This window comes from Morone saxatilis, unplaced genomic scaffold (assembly GCF_004916995.1).
Source record: "Morone saxatilis isolate NCDOM2014 unplaced genomic scaffold, NCSU_SB_2.0 Contig15, whole genome shotgun sequence".
NCBI classification, from domain to species: domain Eukaryota; kingdom Metazoa; phylum Chordata; class Actinopteri; family Moronidae; genus Morone; species Morone saxatilis.
This window is the reverse complement of record NW_023339707.1, coordinates 13697555-13718626: the sequence shown is the minus strand read 5'-3', so window position 1 is coordinate 13718626 and position 21072 is coordinate 13697555. Positions and strand designations below refer to the sequence as shown.

At 39.5% G+C, this 21072-nt stretch overlaps 3 protein-coding genes across 6 annotated transcripts in view; 1 reads left to right on the top strand and 2 right to left on the bottom strand.

Annotated features, from left to right (window-relative positions):
• Positions 1-5375: 5375 nt before the first annotated feature.
• copz1 (COPI coat complex subunit zeta 1) lies at positions 5376-10174 on the bottom strand. The gene is made up of 9 exons (XM_035657353.1): positions 10075-10174; positions 9552-9620; positions 8424-8505; positions 8237-8328; positions 7157-7212; positions 6972-7049; positions 6810-6861; positions 6687-6725; positions 5376-6008 (listed from the first exon to the last, which is right to left on the bottom strand). Exons 1-9 carry the CDS (start codon positions 10090-10092, stop codon positions 5961-5963), a joined length of 534 nt encoding a protein of 177 aa, XP_035513246.1. The 5' UTR covers positions 10093-10174; the 3' UTR covers positions 5376-5960.
• A 4958-nt stretch (positions 10175-15132) lies between these two features.
• On the top strand, positions 15133-20789 carry nfe2 (nuclear factor, erythroid 2). Of its 2 annotated transcripts, none has more exons than XM_035656264.1 (4): positions 15133-15319; positions 17296-17374; positions 17472-17609; positions 18378-20789. In XM_035656264.1, exons 2-4 carry the CDS (start codon positions 17327-17329, stop codon positions 19665-19667), a joined length of 1476 nt encoding a protein of 491 aa, XP_035512157.1. In that variant the 5' UTR covers positions 15133-15319; positions 17296-17326; the 3' UTR covers positions 19668-20789. The 2 variants fall into 2 exon arrangements, with proteins under 2 accessions (XP_035512157.1, XP_035512156.1); XM_035656263.1 differs by lacking the exon at positions 15133-15319 and adding an exon at positions 17087-17151.
• The window catches only part of hnrnpa1b (heterogeneous nuclear ribonucleoprotein A1b), a 4099-nt gene continuing 2878 nt past the window's right edge, over positions 19852-21072 (bottom strand). For 2 of the 3 annotated variants that reach the window (XM_035656265.1, XM_035656267.1), the window contains exon 12: positions 20785-21068. The gene's annotated coding sequence lies outside the window, so the exon portion shown is untranslated. Of the gene's footprint in view, positions 19955-20025; positions 20085-20784; positions 21069-21072 lie in introns of those variants that run through there. The other variant, XR_004796544.1, reaches the window with a different exon arrangement.

Genomic DNA, 21072 nt, shown 5'->3' with positions numbered 1-21072 from the left:
ATGTGATTTCAGACAAACAACTTTACAAATAGAGCATGACTCTACAGAAAAGACCTTATTGAAATGGTTAACTCAACAAAGGTATATTTGTCTCAACCTCTTCTAACACACCGCCAAACTATCCATCATTCCCCTGAGTTCAGAGGGATCATGTCTCTTTAAGATGTAAAACCTGTTTTCTTTCTCTTACATGGCACATTGTCAGAGGGCATGCTGTGTAACCCCAAGTTATCAAGTTCAGGAGAAGGTCTCTTATGGAATTATGCAATCTCACTTGACAAGGCAAGTCCAGGGCTTTCCTCTGTCTCTTTATATTCCGTCAATTTTCCACTTGAGCAGACGACCTCAAGTGTGAAGTGAAAGAGTAAAGAGAGGGATTTGATGTCCAAGGGAAACGGTGCATGAATCCACTAGGGGTTGATAGACAGGGCAGGGGCAGCCATGCTTTTTACCCTTAGAGATTTCCATGGGTCAAGGCTGTTACAGGGCCACATTCTCGCTCTTCTTGATCTTGTCAGGACAGACTGTCAGGCTGATGAAGAGATAGGCTGCAGATAGATGATGGCGTTGCACGAACGCTGGGGCTGCAGTGAGCAGAGGCAGTAGTCAGACGCCAAAGTGACTTTGGCAGTTTTCTGTTGATCAGCTATGCGATATATGGGTGATTTACTGAGTCATCTTCTGACCCGAAGTCAGACAAAAACTTGCTGATCATAAGAGCTGTGGAATGAGAAAAGAAAGAAGACAAATGGACATTCCTATACAGGTAGAAAAACCTCAAATCAGGGTCAAGACGTTAGATGTGAGTGGATGCATGCAGGCGAGCACAGTGTCACTCATTTTGCATTCCTCTCTCTTTGCAGTGCACGGAATATTTAACAAATTATCCAAAGGATTTTTGGATAGACACCTAGCATTTTCTCCTATCACACATTTCACTGTTCTTCCTCTGTGCTCACAAGAAGGTCTCTTCTCTCATGACGTCAGGACTATTATACTCCAGCGCCACCCCCTTCAGGGATAAGATTTTTACGATTGCAACCTGACACCGTTTCTGTGTCCTATAAGCGACAGAGCTGTAACTCACTTCAAAGGCAGGAGGCATCAAATCACAGTGCACCCATAAATTAACCTGTCGAGTATTGGCCAATGAGAAGGCAGCATTAAATCTTAGCTGTCATGCTGGCGGCCAATGGAAAGACGATGGCAGTAAATCTGTCAGGCCCGCGTCTGTTAACGGTGTTGTGGTGTGGTTGGGGAATCCACGGGGAGGGAGGGGAGAAAGTGAGAAAGAGTAGATGACAGAGGGAGGAGGGAACAAACTGAGCGTTCAGAGCTATGCAACAGAAAATGCTTTTCTTTACATTCTTTGGCACTGCTACAAAAATACATACTCACATACTGTAGTAAAACAGTGGAGAGCGTGCTGGGGAATTTTTTCGAGCAAAACAAGACTAAGCGTGGCCAGAAAAAAAGAAGAAACACACTATATGTTTCCCCGATGGATGCAGTGGGAGTTGAATAACACCAGCAGAAACACTCATAAAGCTTTACGGCCAGCATGGCTGTGTCTGATGTTGACTGTCTACAGTGAAAATGACTGATGGTCCTTCTTTAGTGCTCTTCTGCATCATTGCTAGACCAAAACTTAGTGTTGACTGTTTGATAACAGCAGTAACCCAGTAACCTCTGACTGACATGACACAGCACCATCGGGAGCAGTGGCAGGCGCCGGGCTACACGTTACCCTCTGGATTAAAGGGAGGGCCAAGTCAAGCCCATCCACTAACCAGATGTGCCCCAATTGTGCAGCTTCAGAAGATGATGGAGTTGCTCCTGCGGCACAGCAAACCTGAGTAACTATGTTTGAGGATTTTGTTTTGCCATCTAACCACAAGGAAACACAACATGGTCCTGCTGCATCCAACCAGTACCAGCTTTGTTTGACCAGAGAGTATTTTCACATCCAGAGTGCTTCCACTATCACTCTTTGGAAGCATGCTTTCAGTAAAGACTAATGCACTTCACTGGCATAAGGAAACTGTGGGGAAAACAGCAGAGGGAAAACACATCAGGTAGAATATTTCCTCGATTAACAATGCCCTTGGTGGTGCACTTTCATTATCCTATCAAAGTTGAACATTTTCATGTAATAAATCTTACATGTATCATAAAATAACTGGTCCTGCAAAGGCAATGCTATTCCAACCCAAAGAAAAAACCTTTCTCTTAACAAAGCCCACAATTTTTTCACCAACCTGTAACGACATCCAATAAACCAGCCACATTTGTGGTGACATTTTTATCTTACATCAACAGAAAAAAATTAAACATTAGCATCAGAATTTACAGTCATCTTATGTCATTACTATGAATACTTTTTTTTCCTTCAGAAACATAAACAACGTGTTGAGTTATGGCAAAGGCAGGCAAGAGTGCAGTGCTGGAGGTGTTGTTTTTGGCTGGCTTTTCCTGGAGTGGCCATGATTCTCTGTTCTATGGGAATCCATAAACAGACCCAGAGAGGGCAACTGGGGCCATAAACCACGTCAGGCTGCAGAGATGCTGCTGAAGCAGAGGGAGCAGGCCTGGGCCCATACCTCTTCCTCTCTGCATGCGCACATGCACACACTCACACACAACCACACACGCTTTGAGCAGCCTTTAATGACCTATTTCCAAATGCTATGTTTACAGTGATTCTGCAGATATGATTAGTTAAAATCTGAGTGAACGCAGCTTAACAATAAAAAATGGACGGGCTGATTTCCACTTCGAATTAGGTCGTTTTTTCCAAATTAAGATCATTACGTTGAGTCTTAGAATTATCTACTGGGTGGAAATGTGAAAGCAGTAGAGGTAAAATAGCCTTGTTAATTTTAATACACTGGGTCATTAAACATCATGTGGGTCTTGGCCTTTGTCCTGCTCAGACAATATAATGGCACTTCCTTTAATATGTTTACTGTATTGGATCCAACATGCTGTCATTGTTTTCCCCAGTGTTGTTTCTCTTTAGCAGGGCGAGCCATTGGATGGGTACTCAGGCCCATTGACTATGACATAAAGACTCTGTAAGCTTACAGATGATGATAATTTATTGACTCTAATTCACACAGTCCACTCACACACACACAAGAGAAAGAGAGCGACTCTTTCACTGTATGCATCGATCAATTACAAGGCACTAGCCCACACGTCTCTGACAATTTTACTGCATGTTATGTACAGCATGTCAAGCCATGGCGTTTCAAACTGTTATACTCATGCCTGTATAATTAATATAAATTACCTCGCTGGTTTTTTATGATGGTGCAACTGTAATTAGCGGATGAAAGCAAGTCACTGCGCCCCCAATGGTGCTGCAGGGCTATCTAGATGAAAAGTGAGGGTCTGGACAGGCACCTTGGGTGGGATCCGTTTTAACCCTTTCTTATTCCTGCCGTGCCCTCGCTGGGATCTCATCTAATCACATTTACTGCTGTCTGCTTCTGCTAACCTCGTCCTCTTTAACCTTCATGTTTCCTCCACTCACTGAAGCCACACACTGAGGCAGAAGCTGTCCTCATTATACCAGCAAACTGGTGCGATAACCGCAAACTGGTGCGATAACGGAGTCCATTTATAATGATTACCTTTTCTTTTCTTACCACTCTTTTTCAAGTTAAACGCTAAGCAAGTAGCACCAACATGGACTCCATTCATGCTATCTCTGCAGCCATAAAGAGCCACAGATTGAAGGGCTGAATCAAACTGGAGCAAAGCCAAGACAATAGGACCACAGGTCAAAGCCAATAACAGTTTCACTGACTGCACTCCTCTCTGTTATGTGAAAACATCAACACACATGCATTCATCCAGGCGACACACACACAATGTTGCCTTTTGTATCAGCTGCTGTCTGCCAGCAGTTAACTGTGATTGATACATAACATGCAGAGATTGTTTTATGCATTTACATATTTATTTTTTGACCTAGAAATATATATATATTTTTTCTTTCTCCCAATAACTAAAGTAACTGAAATCAGTGAAGTTCTCAAAAAAAACTGTTTATTTTTCCTTATAACAGATATGCTCCACAAAGCACATAATACAGGTATTTGCACAAGATTGATTAAATTGCGGTATTATTTTAAGTGCCCCAGAATACCATGACTGCATGACTTTCTTTGTGCGGTTTTCTATCCTGCATGGTTGTGATTGACAGAAGCAGCTCCCATCAAAGATACATAATTAGACCATGGGTGGAATAACCACAAGATTAACTGATTATTTGACAGTGGGAAAGGTTTAAAATTTCCCGTCGGGCAAATCAAGAGTGAAATGCTCTAATTTACTTTCTGCATTCCAACATTATCACTTACGTGTGTGACCCTTTCCACAAACTTGCTTCAGGCCACAGAAATATCTACATCAAGAGCATTCACTTAGCTGGTTCTCACTTTGATGTCTAGGCCAAACGACTTATTTTGACATAGATACGAGACAGTATCTGAAAAGAATATTTGGCACGCTGATTATATATGACAATTTGTGAAAAAGACTACCAACAGTAGCTTAATTACTTTCAACTCGGGCCAACAGACATGTCACAGCAGGCCAAGTACAGTAGGTCTCTGATTGTAAGGGCAAGGTGGGAGGACACATGAGCTCTAACAAGACCTGCTGCCTAACGTGGTTCAAATTAGGCATGGTTGGATCTGTTTATAACACAACACAAATCTCTGCTAGTGAAAAATACCTTCATGTGATCAGCATGAGAACATATGGGGTTAGCTGAAATAATGCAGATAGATCATTTCTTCTCCTGCAATATGCATCAGGTACCAACATGATCTAGTGCCGATTCTCACATCCATTTCTCTCCGGAGTGTACCCTTCATTTGCATTAAAATGAGTGTATGCGGTTAGTGTGTGACGGTGGCGGTGCACACATTGAGGCACACAATTCATGCTGCACACAGTGGCTCTCCACAGAGTAGGAATGAATCAAGTATGACTCCATAAAACTTATCCGCATGTCACAGTAACACAGTACTGCCTGAGCTCCTGATCATAGCTGCATGAATGAGTCTCCACCCTTTTCTACAGTTGTATCTGTATGTACCTCAGCCTCGCACTTTGCTGCATACTCCAGGAGATGGAGCCCTTGCTCTAGTGTCTCTGGCTCTTGCTGATGTCTCGAAGAACAAAGAGTGCACAGCGTGGCAGCTCTGCAATAAGGAAGCAACTCTTAAAAGCCAGCTAAATTTGCAGATATAATTAGTATGACTGACTCTGCAGTACACGCTATTACACTCTGGGTGACATTCTAATAAACTATGAATGCAATGTTCAACATGCAGCAGGTAGTGTTAGACATATCACAGCTGTTCAGATGCCAGTGTCAACAAACATTTATTAAAAGTATCAGATGATGGAAGATCCCCAGACCAAATGTATTCAGACATACCTCTGCGATCACGGGTGCGACTACAGTATTAGTTGAACACTTTTTAAATCACAATATTCATGTAAAGTAAATGATAGAGCTGGTGCCTCAATACTTTGTACAGTAATCTAAAGGAGACATTTGCTGTCAAACAGGTTAAAGTTCAAGGGGACACATGGAATGTTGCCACAGGCTATGATGAGGTTTGTCATTGTTTTATAGACGATACATTGGTTCATTAAACATCCAGCTTCTGTAATGAAAAAACAAACGACGGAATGTACACCACATCTTATTCTCATGTTGATTATGTCATACAATGCAAGCCTGTGCAAAGAATAAAGAAAAAAAATGGAAAATGAAACTCTGTCGAGCAGTAGTCCTGGGAGTGTGACTGGATCAGCCAGTGGTACTCCTCACAGCTTTGATTGAAAGAGTGGAAATCAGAGGAAAAGGAGTGTGTGGATCAGTGCCATGAAGACTGGGCTGAACAGCGGCTCACTGGTAGACGGGTGCAGGAGTGACTCTATCGTAGAAGAGACCACTTGATCTGTTCTTTGGCCGACTGAAGAACCTGAGGAAGAAAACTAGGTTTGACCAAGCAGATCACTCCAACAACAAACGTTCAGCTGTACTTGCCAGTTTATGAACAGTGTGAGTTAAACCCTTAAAGAAAAAGTATTTAACACAACAAAATAAAATGCAAGAGGCATCTTATTGAGTGGGTTAGACGGAAGAATGGTAAAAAGTTACACATAACTGTTAAAAAACAGAACAAAGACGAGCGAACGTGTAATGTAAATGAAGAGAAATATGCAAGATCTAATTAATCATCTTAATTCATTGAATGAAAGCCGAATCATAACCATAAAGTAAGGGGATTGGGGACAGCCATTAATCACGGCCAGAGGAGGGATGGCGGTAGCCAGTCTCAGGCCTCTTAAATGACAACATTAATCAAGAGGAGCTCACACACAGGCAGACTCATGTAAGAACTAAAAGACAGGAACCACCGTTGGCTACCTACTACCTCACCACAGAATAATTAGTAATCATGTACACTGTCATGCATAGAAGACAATGCAATATATGACAACCTAGAGGCGAGTGACAAAGTAGGACTAGAGGAGAACGATGCTATAACAATGCCCTTGTATTCACAGGTTCTGTAGTAATGAGTTTTAACAGTCAATAAACTAATGGAGCTTTTAAACTTTATAGCAGAGAGAGGAGCAAGGAATGTTTTTCTCACCTGGGTGACTGTCTGCTCTGTCAAAGGCACATCATCCCCCTGCAGGAACAATGAAGTTACATTTACAGCTGACACAACCAACATCAAAATATGTGGGATATTTCAGGGAGGAGAGGAGCTTACTCTGAGAGCCACACGGTGCACAACTTGCTGCGGGTCACTCTCCAGGATCACCCTGCAGGAGGCAGCAAAGAGACGTAATCAGTAATCCCAGGGACAGAACGCTGCACTGACATTGCAGTCACTTTAACAAGAGATGTTTTAAGCCGCTCAATTCTTACTTACCCCCCATCTACAATTTCATCCACAGCCAGGAAGAGCCCCTCCATATTCTCTAACAAAGCCCTCCTCTCAACATTTTTTCTACAGAATAAAAAAAAAGTCAAGCTTAACTTTCATTAGACATTAGAAAGGATTTGTAGAAAAAGTTTTATTGAAGCTTTGTAGAATGAACAGCTGCCAGAACGTACCTCAACATCTGACTGAGCGAATCAAAAAGGCAATTTAGAACAGCCATAAGCATAAGCTGAGGAGAATAAAGGAATATATTAGAATCTGTTCTAACGAGCCCACGTTGTTTTACTGTCATCTGGAAAAAAATCACTCAAGAAATATCATGTGTGTAATCACTTTCTTTGGACCTCAAGGCACATCATTTCTTCTATTTCCTACCTACACAAAACGGTCTGTCCGGGTTCAGTTATTGTTTGGTTATAAATAACAGACATATAAATGTGTACAAATAACGTTCCATGTTACAATGGATGAAGTTACTTTAATTACAAAATAAATATTACATTTTTGTAAAATATAAAAATCCAATGTAGACAAATTAGTTCACATTTACATTCTATAGCAGCATAAATACTGATACACAATACTGAACAAATAATCCCAAGTCAAAAGGCAACACTATTGGATATAAAACAAGAGAATAAATTTGCTAGTTAAGTCAAAGCTAAATAAAAAAATCTTAAAATCAATTTAAAATAGGTAATTCTATTGTTTTATTATCTGTATGCGAGGTCCATTCTTTATTTGTGATCTGAACATTTTTGTCATAAATGTCACCCAGAATTGAAAAAGACTAGCAAACATTTTTAAATAAAAAACACCACCACAAATCACATACGTAGAAGTACCGTGTGACGGTGCTTAAACTATAAATAGGTTACAATGAAAATGCTAAATCATATGCCACACAATACATTTTGACACCAAGTTGTAGTTGGTGAAAATTGGTGAGATTAAATGACTGCAAAATTCAACCTACAGAACGGACTGTGTAAATTTAAGATTTTATTATAAGACAATGCTCATGCCTGTGAGTGTTTTACTCTTTAGGAATATTATATTACACTAGGGAAAACATCAATGGTCTAAAGTTACTGTTTGATCTCCTATCTCAAAACATCACCTCAGTTGTTAAGAGACAGGATGGAAACACTTACGGTAGATTTATGTTTGTGTGACTTTGCTCAGTGCTCAATAGTTTGGTTACAACTCTTATTTAATAATATTTCATTATAATATTCTCAAATTCGGCTTACCTCATTTTCATGGGAACTTCCAATCACATAAAAGAAGAGGTCTATGTTGCTCTTGTAGACAACAGTGAGGCCCTCAAGTAACGCTATCTCACCTAAAGAGGACACACAAAAAGTAACAATGCATGTTATTAGACGTGTACTGAGGCAGGAAGAGAGACTGTCTTTAATATGGTTAAACCGATCTTACTGTCTGTCCTGTGTGTTTTGTTGAATATGTTCTTCTCAAATGCCTTCTGCTCCTTCACTGTCGGGTATGTATCATCATAATACTGTAATTGAAAGCAAAGATGTTATTATATATTGATGCACATTTTGTAACTAGTTTGAATTTGTATTAAAGAATAAGACGGCAATATTCCTTTTTTTTGTCAAATACTTTCCACCCCCCTATCTACAGCTATCACTATCTAATAAAACCAATAAAAGGCCAAAAAAAAACAACTTTAAAAAAAGAACATGTTACTCAATCTGGATTTATTGGGGACTATTTTCAGTCATTAATTTGGTGCACTAGTGAGTATTTACAGCATTGGGACAATGTACGTGGAATTGACTCAAATAAAACTTCAGTGCCCATGTTAATGGTTATGAGGGAGCATGTCACTGATCAGTGTGAGAACTATACCACGGCTTTTGGGGAGCTCACTTTTTCTTATGAGTGGGTGACTGATTTTTTTTTCCTTGCCCCCGCGCCAAGTGCTTTGCTCATGGTGGTAAGGTTGGGTCTCTGTAATTGTTAAAAGGGTTCTAGGTCTGCTTCCTGGGCTCCCCTATTTGCAAAGTGTCGCTGAGATAGATAACACTTCTGTTATGGAATTGGCCCGCTAATACAATAAAGATTGAACTGAATTAATAGACTGACTGACTGACAGTATGCTGACTACAAAGAAGAGCAATGAATAATAGTGATTCAGCATGCACACTGAGTAGGATATAGAAAGTTTTGCTTTTTACTGATCTTTCAGATAGAAGTTTATGATATTGCGCCGCTATACACAAGAATCTGCCTGTATTTTAGGGGATTTGTGAATTAGATCACCCTTGTGCATTAATAATAGCCTTATGTTTAGTGCATTATAAAAATAGCATGTTGTCAATATTTTAGAGACCCCCCAAAATATCAACTTTATCATCAACTCATGATTGAAGGGGAGCTCATGTCTTATTAACAGGAGCTAAGCTGCCCCTGGCTCCCCTGTAGTTCTTCTATGTGTGTTTAATACAACGGAGGTTTATGTCACAGAGGAATACACTGAAATGCTTTTTAACTAAAGTGGGTTAGTTTTGCTTCACAGCTGTTTTATAGTTTTCATACCTTGGCGTAAAGCCTGTCTCCGTCGTTGTCCAGAATCAGAACTGCTTTCACGGTGTACAAGGATGGTTCCTGTTAAGGAAGATGATTGTAACTCAATAATACTGGCTGAAATGTTCAAACATATCTCGAAGTCACTCTTCGAATATGAACTGGTGATAAACTCCACACAGATCGGCGGTGGAGGCAGTAACATGGGACTAATGAAACAAACGCAATGCGACCACAGTCACCAAATGTAGTATTTTGAATCATTGTTTGATCGCCAAGTCAGGAGGAAGACATGACACTTCCACATCACCAACAAACACATACACATGAAGCTCACTTATCTACAGCTAGTTGGTTAGCCAACACGGCTAACCCGTTTACGATAGTTAGCCCCACGTCGAGTTAACTCGACAGCTAAACTGACATATTTCGGTAAGTTTCGAGAAACAAATCTCAACATGTTATTCTGTGGAATACTGATCATTAAAGCTCAAATGACGCATACTGCCTTCAATAAATACATGGACAACATTACCAGTATGGGAGAATCCATCTTCTTTCTTGTTAGCAAACTAGCTAGCAGGGTAGCAGCTGGCTACGTCATACGTACAGTAAATGAGGCCTTCTCCTATTGGCTGACGCAGTTCCCTCCGTTGTACGTAAAGGGCAAAGAGCAGTTCAGTGCAGGGCGCGGAGTGTGGACAGAAATACATGTCGTTAATGCTGAAAGTGAACTGATACGGCTAATTATGAAGCCTCGCCAGAATCTCTAACACATTTGTCCCTTCACTGGGGATAGTTGCAACTTGATAATTTCTCTCACAAACCTTATTTTATTCTATTTTCTGCTACTATGGCACTATCCTGACATTACAACTATCCCAACCCTGCTGCATATAAAATATAAACATAAAGTCCATATATTATGTAATTCTCAGGTGTAATTCCCCATTTTCTTCTGAATCACAGTAGGCCTACCATTGATCATTCATTCAGTTCATTTTAGAGTTCAAATCTGTACCATGCGTACTGGAGTTAAACCAGATTATTATAATGAATCATTCTAAATTTGATAATTTAAGGCGGTTGCTGTTTTTTATAGGACTGCACGGTAAGTCTCTTATTTACAAGCCAGTAAAGCTTGCTCGTACTCATCAACATCTTTTTTCAGGATCCTCCTACATTTAACCAACTCCAATTATCCTAGTTCCCACTTCTGGGAAACATTTGGAAAACCAGGCTGATGGGGATTTCCCTCTATCTTACTCCATACATGACATCACTGTGTGGCCTTACAGTAAGATATTTCTGGGCTTGAGTTTCGAATAATACTGGAATATGTACAGTTGTGAAAGCAAATGGTGTACGGCTATTATTTAACTGCACAAAGTGTATGGTAAAAAGATATAAACTCTTTTGACATGCATACATAACAGCTTTGTGGGCAACCATGAAATGTTGCAATACTGCACTATGTTTACACAATTCAGCCACTAAGATTTCAAAATCAGTCTGACTGGAGAGGAAACTGTATGCTGCCTTGAAGTAGCTTAAGGTTAAAGGCTAAATGATTCTTAAATGTCATTGTTAGGCCATCTCATGGGACACGTCAAATATACTCATACTTACATGTATATTTAAACCATCACAGCGATGATGATGACTGGCAGAGTTAGTGATGAATGAAACTTGAATGAAGAATAAACATATACTGTATGATGAATGAACATAGAAAACGTAGGTTTTATTGTCTTAAAGATGGAACCACGCTAATGATTTATTTTAAATAAGTTATATAAAAATGTATGCACCTACACTTCATAGTTGAATAAACCATGAATGAAGCATAAATTGACCTCTTTAGAAAATCTTCAAAGCAGGATGTGAGGAAACTGTTTAAGATGTTTCATATATCTCCTGTTCAAGTTCAGAAAATATTTACCATATATTATTAGTCCTGTCAATTGCACACAAAGGTAAAAAGTAGAAATGAATAACATAGAGTGTATGAAGTAATGTTGTTGTACAGGCTGCTCCCCTGTCCTCAGCGTATGCCAGCAACCACAGCAGTTAGCAGTTCCCTTCCTAAGAAGCAAGTGTTTGTTTTATCAGCATTAAGCAGAGCTTCCGCCAACCAACATCCTCCTTTCCTTACCTTCCCTCTCTGCATGTGTATGACCAAACCAGCCTTGAAATTCACTGTTATGAACACATGAGCTTAATCGCATGTATACAATCACCTGTGTATATACACTCACACGCACACAAAGACTTTCGCAGCCCCTTAAGTTACTTTTTTCTGTTTAATTTTCTTATTTGTAATTCTATATTCCACTGCCAGTTATATAATATGTGAATGTAAAAATACAAAAATGAATGGGCAAATAAAAACAGATCAGAAAATCATTAGGAAATACAGTGCAGCTGTTACAAAACATTATCTTAATCTAAACATCTTGAGATAAGCACAGACCTGATTGAGACATTCAGAAGAATGATGCTGCAAGTTCAGGTTCCTCATTTGCTCGGTTTCAGGTAGCGATAATGTGTGACCATCATGAAAGACGTTTTAAGGAACAACAATGGAAAGGTTATGTCTGAATCTCATATCTACATCTACAGTTGTTCTGAGGAGGACTGCGTGCAATAAAGATCATTTTCCATCCTGCTCGTTCGAAAAAGATGTTAATATTGTCCACAATATGATAAGGTCAATATGTCAAATTGGATATCAGCCAAAGTAGCACACATAAGGGGGTCAAATTCACAAACCCTTTACAGTTGAGCACCAGTCGTCATATTACCACATTGAACGGTTGTACTGTACTGTGTACTGTAATTTTATGTCCCCTTTATTTGCAGCGTTGTTTTTATTGAAGTTAAATATTCCGAATGGTAAAACAAATAACATTTCTCATTTTTAACATTTCAGATCAACATTACAACTAGTTATTTAATCAATTTAAGAATACATGTAATACTCTGTCTGCCCTCTCTATTTTGTTTCCTTTCCCAGAAGCTGACTCTAAAGATATCCCCTTTTTGATACCACAACCCAAGACACACATTCATTTTGTTTAGTAGTTAGGTGGTTTTTCCACTCATGTCTGATACAGCTTTCTGGATGTTAAAACAAAACCCAAGATGCCACATTCCTCCATCTTTAATGAACGTATAAAATGCCATGGAAACGCCAGGAAAAATAGAGAAGGTGGGAAACAACAAAAGGAGAAACATGTTAACCATTAATCCCACATTATATTTAACCCACCCTAGTATACATACATCCAATGGTGATTAAGAAAATTTAAGCCTTAATGAGTCAACTGTGGGCGGTTCCCAGCAAACGTGTCCGGCCTATTTTTCGTAGCTCTGAGGTGCACAATAAGAAAAGGCTGACAGCCCCTGAGAGGTTCAGGCAAGCTGGAAAGCAGAGATGTCAAAGACTAATTGAAGCAAACAAACACAAACAGGGAACGTGGGCGTTGACCTGGGAACTGTGTCCAGATTCTAAACCACTGTGGTCGCAGTAATAACAGGGTGATCTTTGGCATGCTATGGCAGTGGTTGAGTCAGGGGCTGGGTGCTAGGAACTTGGGTTGGGAAGTCCCTTCTTTGATTCCTGGTAGACATTCACCTTTCTTGACTCTGTCAGCCACCTACTTTTTCCATCTTAGAACAATGACAGAGAAAACATTGAGATTTATGTCTCAGTGGGATGTGATATTGTAATGGGCCAGACAAAACCTTCCATGTTCTCATGCTTTTTGAATCTACAGTTACTGAAAGTCTTAACTCAATTTCGGTGTATTACTGGCCTTAAAATCTATATTTATTTCACAATAAAAAAGTCAAGCTTCAGGTCAGTATTCAGAACAAAAGTTTACATGAATTACCCCAAACTTATTTCTCCTTACACCCTGTGTGTTCTTGGACAATTAAAAATACAAGTATTTATTTGAATTAGTACTGTAAGGGTCTAAAAAGGACAAAAAAATTAACTTATCTTTTTAATGTTAAGTGTAATGCTGCTGTAAATCAAGAATGTTTTATAAAGATTGTCAGTCCCTCTTTATATTTTGTTTCTCTATTATCTTTTCATAAATTTTATCACTTGTTTCTCTCACAAGAATCAGAATAAGCTGAACAAAGGTTATTCAACTTATCACGTGTTATGTGTATATATATAGTTTGTGTATATTTGTACTAAATTTAAAATATTTGTAGCAGTTTGAGCATACGTGTGTGCAGTCTATCGGAGATTTGTTTACACTCTAATTATTTTGCAAAAGTTTCCAAAAAAAGGAGTTCTAGCAGGAATGACTGTGACATCTGTTTTTGGCTTTGCATTTCTGAGAAAGAGAAGTTCTGTGTAGTTACATGTTAATTTTTTAAATGTTTTTTAAATTTGTTGCATGATGCAGCTGTTTTATGTTTTATTATTCCTTATATGCAGGAAATTCTACAAAAATGCACTCACATCTGCTTATTTTACAAAAACTTTGCAAGGGATTATTTTAAATGCATACAAGTATACTGTATTATTATAACAAAAGCTGAGTTAACTCACATGTATTTCAGTATGTCCATCAAGTGATTTCTGTTATCAGCAACAAATGCTTTTAAAAATGAAATCTATTCACTGTGTTGCAGACAGTGTACAAAGTAGGGGATCTTTGAGAGCATAAAAGGTCTTGAATATTTTATGTGTTGCAGAATACTTCCAAAATCATGACCGACACACTGACAGCCTGTTGCCTATAACTATGCATTGCTCCATGAAACAATAAATACGCAACATCTCTACTATCAGTAATTGTGTGAACACTGTTACACAATGGGGCAGTTCTACATAACACATAGCCTTTGTGAATTCACTGCTCACAGTGCTTCAGATCATGAGGGGATTTTTTGTGAGGGATTTTAATGGTCACTTGCTATGTAAGACACGCTCCCCTCCATTCTCCCCCTGCTCCTCTCTCTCCCTTGGCGGTTGCTCTGCCAGATAGAGGAACAATGTGGTCTTTCTTACCTGTCGGAGGGTGTACATTCCAGCTCTACTAAACTAAGTCTCAATCCTGCCTCCAACCCACCCCTGCTTAAACAGGGCCCTCACTGCAATGCCGGCTCAGACTCCAGGTGCTCCACATCACACTCCTCATACCTTTCGGGAAAGGACGCAGTTCTTGTACGGTTTGGCCAGGACAGAGACAACCATCCGGCTAGTTTTCATTCACTTTTTGTTGTTTAATCTGGTCGTTTTATGTTTATTGAAATGACATGATTAGAATCAAAGTTACTTACAGGATTCTTGTTTGTGTCTAATTTGTAAACATCTACCTACTCCAATGTGGACTGACAGAATGATTGTCGTGGTGCATGCCAAACTGTTGGTTTGTGGTTTGTCGTGTGGGCAAAAGGGAAATTTGGAGGTTGGGGTGCAAGTGTGCTATTAAGGATACAAGAGTGCAAAAAAATGTGGTGTGGGTGCTTTACAGGAAGATTGTGTTTGTCTGCACAGAGCCATCCCATTTATGCCGGTGGCTGTATGTGTAGCTGAACAGAGAGAGACAGACAGTTGAATAAGAGATAGGGCAAGAGGCCTCACGCGTTTTACTTATTGTTTTGTTGAAAGTAAGCAGACAGCTCAACATATGTGAAAAAGAACAGAATCTCGTTTTACTCATTTTTTTTTTCTTCTTACCACCAGGGTTGAGCATAACATCTGAAACTTTTTTTTTTACTTATCACCTGTTGAAGAAGCAGAGAATGTTGCACAGGTATGTTCCTTTATATCTTTCTTCAAATGATTTGTCAAATCTTTCCTTTTCTATTGCTTATTATTTAAATATGTTGAGAGGTTGTATATAGACATACATATATACACATATATAGTTGTAAAAAATACAGGTAAAGTAATAACACATTTTCATTGTATGTTAAGAAATATATTTCCAGAAATTTAAATTTTATTAGAAATGTTATCTTGCTGACTTAATTTGACTATTTATTTTACGGACTGAACCAGTGAATAGAGTTTTGAGTGTTGACAGTGAATTATGATTCCTTACAGTAAAGGAAACAGCCTTAGAAACTTACCACAACACCGGTTATAGCAGGATGTAATCGTTAAACATTACATTAAATTCACACATCGCAGATGATAGCAAATCACCATACACAAACCGGTCCCACTGACATAAAATCAATCAATAATTTAATGCATACAGTTTGTTCTGAAGGTCAGTAAGAGGAAATGATATGCCTAGTTAAAATATAAAAATAAAAAAACATATTTGGTAAGGATTATCCTGTTTGTGGATTACACTGTTACTAAGTAGAAAAAATGACTTGAAAAATACATGTATTGTGCTGAAATATACCACATTTTGCAAACATATTATACATATATTTTTTAAGATCTAAGACAGTTTAATTGCTGCAGACCATTAAAGTCTCTTCAGAGGCTAAACTCTTTGAACCAACACTATTATCAGTGACACCTGAGTGTGGCACAGCCTGTTGCTTTATATTCCACTCCAATTAGCCTCACTTTGATCATTTTTTAAACTTTTTAATTTAATTTCTGACTTTGGATCATCGTCATAATTACAAAGTGGTTTCTGTATTATTATCAGTGGAGCAGCCTCAGGTTGCCACTTCATCACATTACTGTATTGATCGGAAGACTCCTTTCATAAATATTTTTTGAATCAACATTAGGTATTTTGAAGGACATATGCAATTTAAAGTGACCTTTCCACTGTAAAGGTGAATAGAATAAAATCTTAATTCTACCCCACAGAAAAGATTCATTTTAAGTGACCCACACAGCAAGGTGTACAAGAAAGACTATTACTTAAATTAATTTATTAGTTTATTTAACAGGGGCAACACTGATACAAAAAATTGTTATATAAAGGGCAGCAATGCAACAGATGTATTGGGTAAAGGGCGTCTAAGCTAATCTGTAGCCCCATCCTTGGTTAGGCTTTTTAAATTAAAGCATCTAAAGAAGCATATTCAGAGTATTAAAAACAGATAATGTGTTTATGTGTGTATGTGTATGTCTATATATGTATGTACTGTACGTATGCACTGACATATGGGTGCGAGTGTGAATATAAGTATAGATGTACAGGATGTATAGGCGTATATGTGTGTGATAGGAGGATCAGTTCAAAACTTATTCAGTGTTCACATCTTCATGTGATTTCATTTGTGTATTGGAAAACTTTAAATTCTGATGCAGGTGGTAAGGTGTTCCATAGTTGCGAGACTTTTACTGAAAAATTCTGAAATACAAGTTGTAGATGCTAAAATGTTAATATAATGGCTTATGTCAGAGCTTAGCCAAAAAAGGCTGAAGATTACTACCAACATGTAAGCCATACACCACATTTTCCAAAGCAGCATCAGGCCTCAGTCTGTCTTGAAGAGCACGCTGTTTTCCCGCAGATTGTCTTATCAGGGGTTGGCATAGCTGCACCCTGGGACAGCTGATGGGAGGAGTCTACTCAACTGAACTGAACTCTTCATATGTTCCAAAAGAATCCACAGAACAGCCAAACAGTCATTTAGCACAGACAGGTCTGCGGATATGTAACACACTGTATGTATTAGAAACGTGTTTGAAAGCACGGTGTGACTTAGCGGTTTGCAGATGTCTAGCCCGAGTGAATGTGCTTTTTTTTTTCTTCTTTCTGCTGTGTCAGAGCAAGGTAGGTGATAACGCGCTGCTCTGTGTCACCACCAGGTTGACCTTTTGCAGCAAGAGCCTGTCCTGAATGTGTTCAACGGCCAACTATGTTCTCCCACTGAGGAGAACCTGTGAGGTAAGTAGGTCTGTCACAGACACATAATCAAGCCTAAAATACACATACATTGTGAATTATGTTTTTATCAGCAGTCTTTTTTCTTTTCTGTTACAAGGTATTAGCCACTCCAGGCAAGTTGTGTGGGGGAGTGTCCATGTCCACTAATTTCCCTGGAGCCAGATCTCATGGAGCCCCTCAGGACACAGAGATGGATGTGGCTTGGCAGGAGCTGATGGCCATCACAGAGCTGCAGGTAACTCTCTAAGTCTTTTTATTGCAATATTTTACTATATGTCATAAGTCTTATCCCAGATATGACAATTACTGTATGTTATCCTAATACCCCATGCTGCATCATCATTGAGGTGCAGGTTGTCTTTTTATTTTTATTTTAACAATGCTTAACTTGCATATGAGGACACTTTATAAAAATAACAATAATATAATAGTATTTTTTATCAGCAAACATGAATATATCTTGTCAATTAATTTGAATTAGTTATTCTTAGTTTCATGTTGAAAGTATGAAGTTCAACACTTAAAATGCAGTTCACAAAGAAAAAGTAATTTAAAATTACTGAACAGAATGTTTGTTTCATTCCAGAAGATTAGATACATATTTTTATATATTTTCATCTGATGCTAACTGTTGAAAAGCTAATACACACTCAGCTGAGTAAGGCAACAATGGTCCGTTTGAGTGATAGCAGGATGAAGAGATTGTGAGAGGGGGCAAGTGCTGTATGTTGCTAGCGGCCCCCTGCACCGCACAATAGCCATCTGTTTCCAGGTGAAACTCGATCACATCTATGAGAGCCCTTCATAGGCTATGGGTGGCAGGCTGAAGTGGGGGCAAACTGTGTTCTATAGTGAACCAGATAATTTGAGAAAAAGACACTGTTCCACTAATTAACACAGAGGTCTTGGAAATTTAGTAGTTGTTTTCAATCATTTGATTGCTGTTGATGTGTATAAAAGTGCCTGTCAATCATAACTGGGTATGCCCCTTTTCTTACTGTAGTTTGAAGTCCCCGGTGAAGGCTCCTATGAAACGCCACAGTACCAAAGCATGGAGCCCATGGTCCCTGTGGGAGGATATGGGATAACTCAGTCCCATTCTGAGCCTCCTCCTGCTGCTGCCTTTGAGCTAAGCACTGCTGAGACCTATGACGGATGTTACTCTGAAGAGGTGCCAGTCTGTCATCGTCTAGGCAGCAATGCAGAGGCAATGTACAGACACTCTGAATCTCAGCTCAATCAAAGAATGCTCCCCGTCTCTTCTCACACACAGCCCTCACTCATGGCTCCAAGGGAACAGATGAACATGTCAGGCACCAGTCAAGGGCACAGGAGGGCCAACGCTTGTCTCTCTCAGGGTCTAAATCGGCACATGCTGTGGACTACACATGGACAAAATTTGCACGTTCGCTCAGCTGATGATCTGGAGTCTGACTCCGGTCTGTCTCTGGGTTCTAGTCCACCTCTGGCCTCCCCAGATAATCCTGTTGGTGGTGCACCAAGTTACCAGAGTGTAGACATAGGTATGACATATAGTGACGGTGAACCAGACAGCATGACTGACCATGCTCGAGGAGCACACATCCCTTACTCAATGGACTACCAGAATCAATCTCACTCATATTTACACTCAGGTGCACATCCATCTTATTTTTCACCCCAACCCACTTTCTCTCATACTCAACCCAATGTACCGACTCCTTGGTCAGTGAAGCAGCAAGGTCAGAGCACTGCTCTAAGCAACCTGTACAGTGATTCTGGACTGTCCACCAGAGGGAGCTCACAGCATAACATGTACACAAAACCAGAAGGAAGCATGTCCACTCCTGCTCCACTGAGCAGAGATGAGCGGCGAGCCATGGCTTTGAAGATCCCCTTCCCCATGGATAAGATTATCAATCTACCTGTGGATGACTTCAATGAGCTTCTGACACATTATACTCTGACAGATACTCAACTAGCACTGGTCAGGGACATAAGGCGGAGAGGGAAGAACAAGGTGGCAGCTCAGAACTGCAGGAAAAGGAAGCTTGAGAGCATAATTCACCTTGAAAGAGAACTAAACCAGCTGCAGGCCCAAAGAGAGCACCTGGCAAAGGAAAGGATCGAGTTCAAGCGCAGCTTGACTTTTATTAAATGTCGCCTTACAGACCTCTATTCAGAAGTATTTTCTCACTTAAGAGACGAAGATGGACAACCATACTCAATAGATGAATACTCTCTACAGCAGACACCAGATGGTAAAGTTTATTTGGTACCTCACACAAGTATGCAGAAGAGAGAGCAATGCTGAAGACTTGGGGGATAGTCTATTATTTAATACTCTTACAGAAGGTATACCGCCAACTGAAAGTATATCAACATGCTGGCAGTTCCATATTTAATGTGGTTATGACTTAACCCTCACATGTAAAACTAGCCATACATGCATCAATGGACAAGTCATGCTCTTACAGTTGACTGAAACCACACCAGAGTACTTTATAAAAAAATACTTTATTAAAAAAAGTAAGACACTGCACAGCAGTCTTCAGTTTAAAAAAAAGTTAGTCTTCAGCACCAGTATGATGTTCGGCAAACCTGTGAAAACAGAATCAAGTTAAATAAAGAATAAAAACTTTGAAATTGTGATTTTTTTCTCATGTTTGTACCTGATTGAGCCATTGTCACTGAAATGAAGTCAGGTTTTCGAGACCATGTGTGGAGTTTCCTAGAAAGCAGAAAATCCAAATAAGTAAAATGTAATCTTTCAAAAGAAATGTAATTTCTGTTCACAGCATGCAATATGTTGTAGGGCCTCTATGCACATTTAGGAGGCCAATATTACCAGTCAACATTGGTGTAAGTCATAATAAAAACTTGATACTTGTTGAAAAATGTTACATCATTACTGGGCTACATAACTCACTACCAGCTACATGACAAAAGCAAGACATACTATCAGTAGTTGAGAAGTCTGGTCTTACCTACAGACAGCTTTTAAGCCTTTTGGTAGCTGCTGCCTGCTACTTTCAGGCTTCTGTTCTCACTCTCCCCTGCTTCAATGATCCTGGCGATGGTTTTTCTACTTCTCTCCCTCAGCTGGCTTCCATGGCTAGCCTCAAAGACTTTGCATGTAAGCTAGCATCTTCCAGATGATCTTTGCAGAACTCAGGGTAGAGTCTGTACCAAGTGATGGACTCTTTACGATGAATATATTTGTACGCGACTTCTCATTCCTGAATCAGTATTGTAAGTGCATTGACTTATGGCATATGTGGTGACTAGTGCAGTGCTTCTCATACATCTCAGGGGAATGGGTTTTTCCAGACTCCTCACATGTTATGTACAATGTGGCCATCACCCCCACTTTGTGCACCATCTAATAGTGAACCCTCCCTTTCCCAAACCACTAAAGACGCTAACGAGACTTTTTAAAAAAAACTGAAGGATGGTTTATTTCAGCTTGATTTGATGCAGTTACAAATAAAACCAGACTTAAAGAAAAATCTACATAAAACCTCATTGGAATGCTTAGTTTCCAGAAACACATTGCGATGAAAAAAAACACAAAACGTTTAAATGAAGACCCTCCATGATTTATCTACTGTACATCTCTTCTTCCAGCAGCTGTAACCTGCCACAACTGTTTGGCTGAGCAGATTTAGGAGCTGCCCTGTCACAGCTGCCCTGTCACTTCGCTTGCTCTCCTCTCCTTG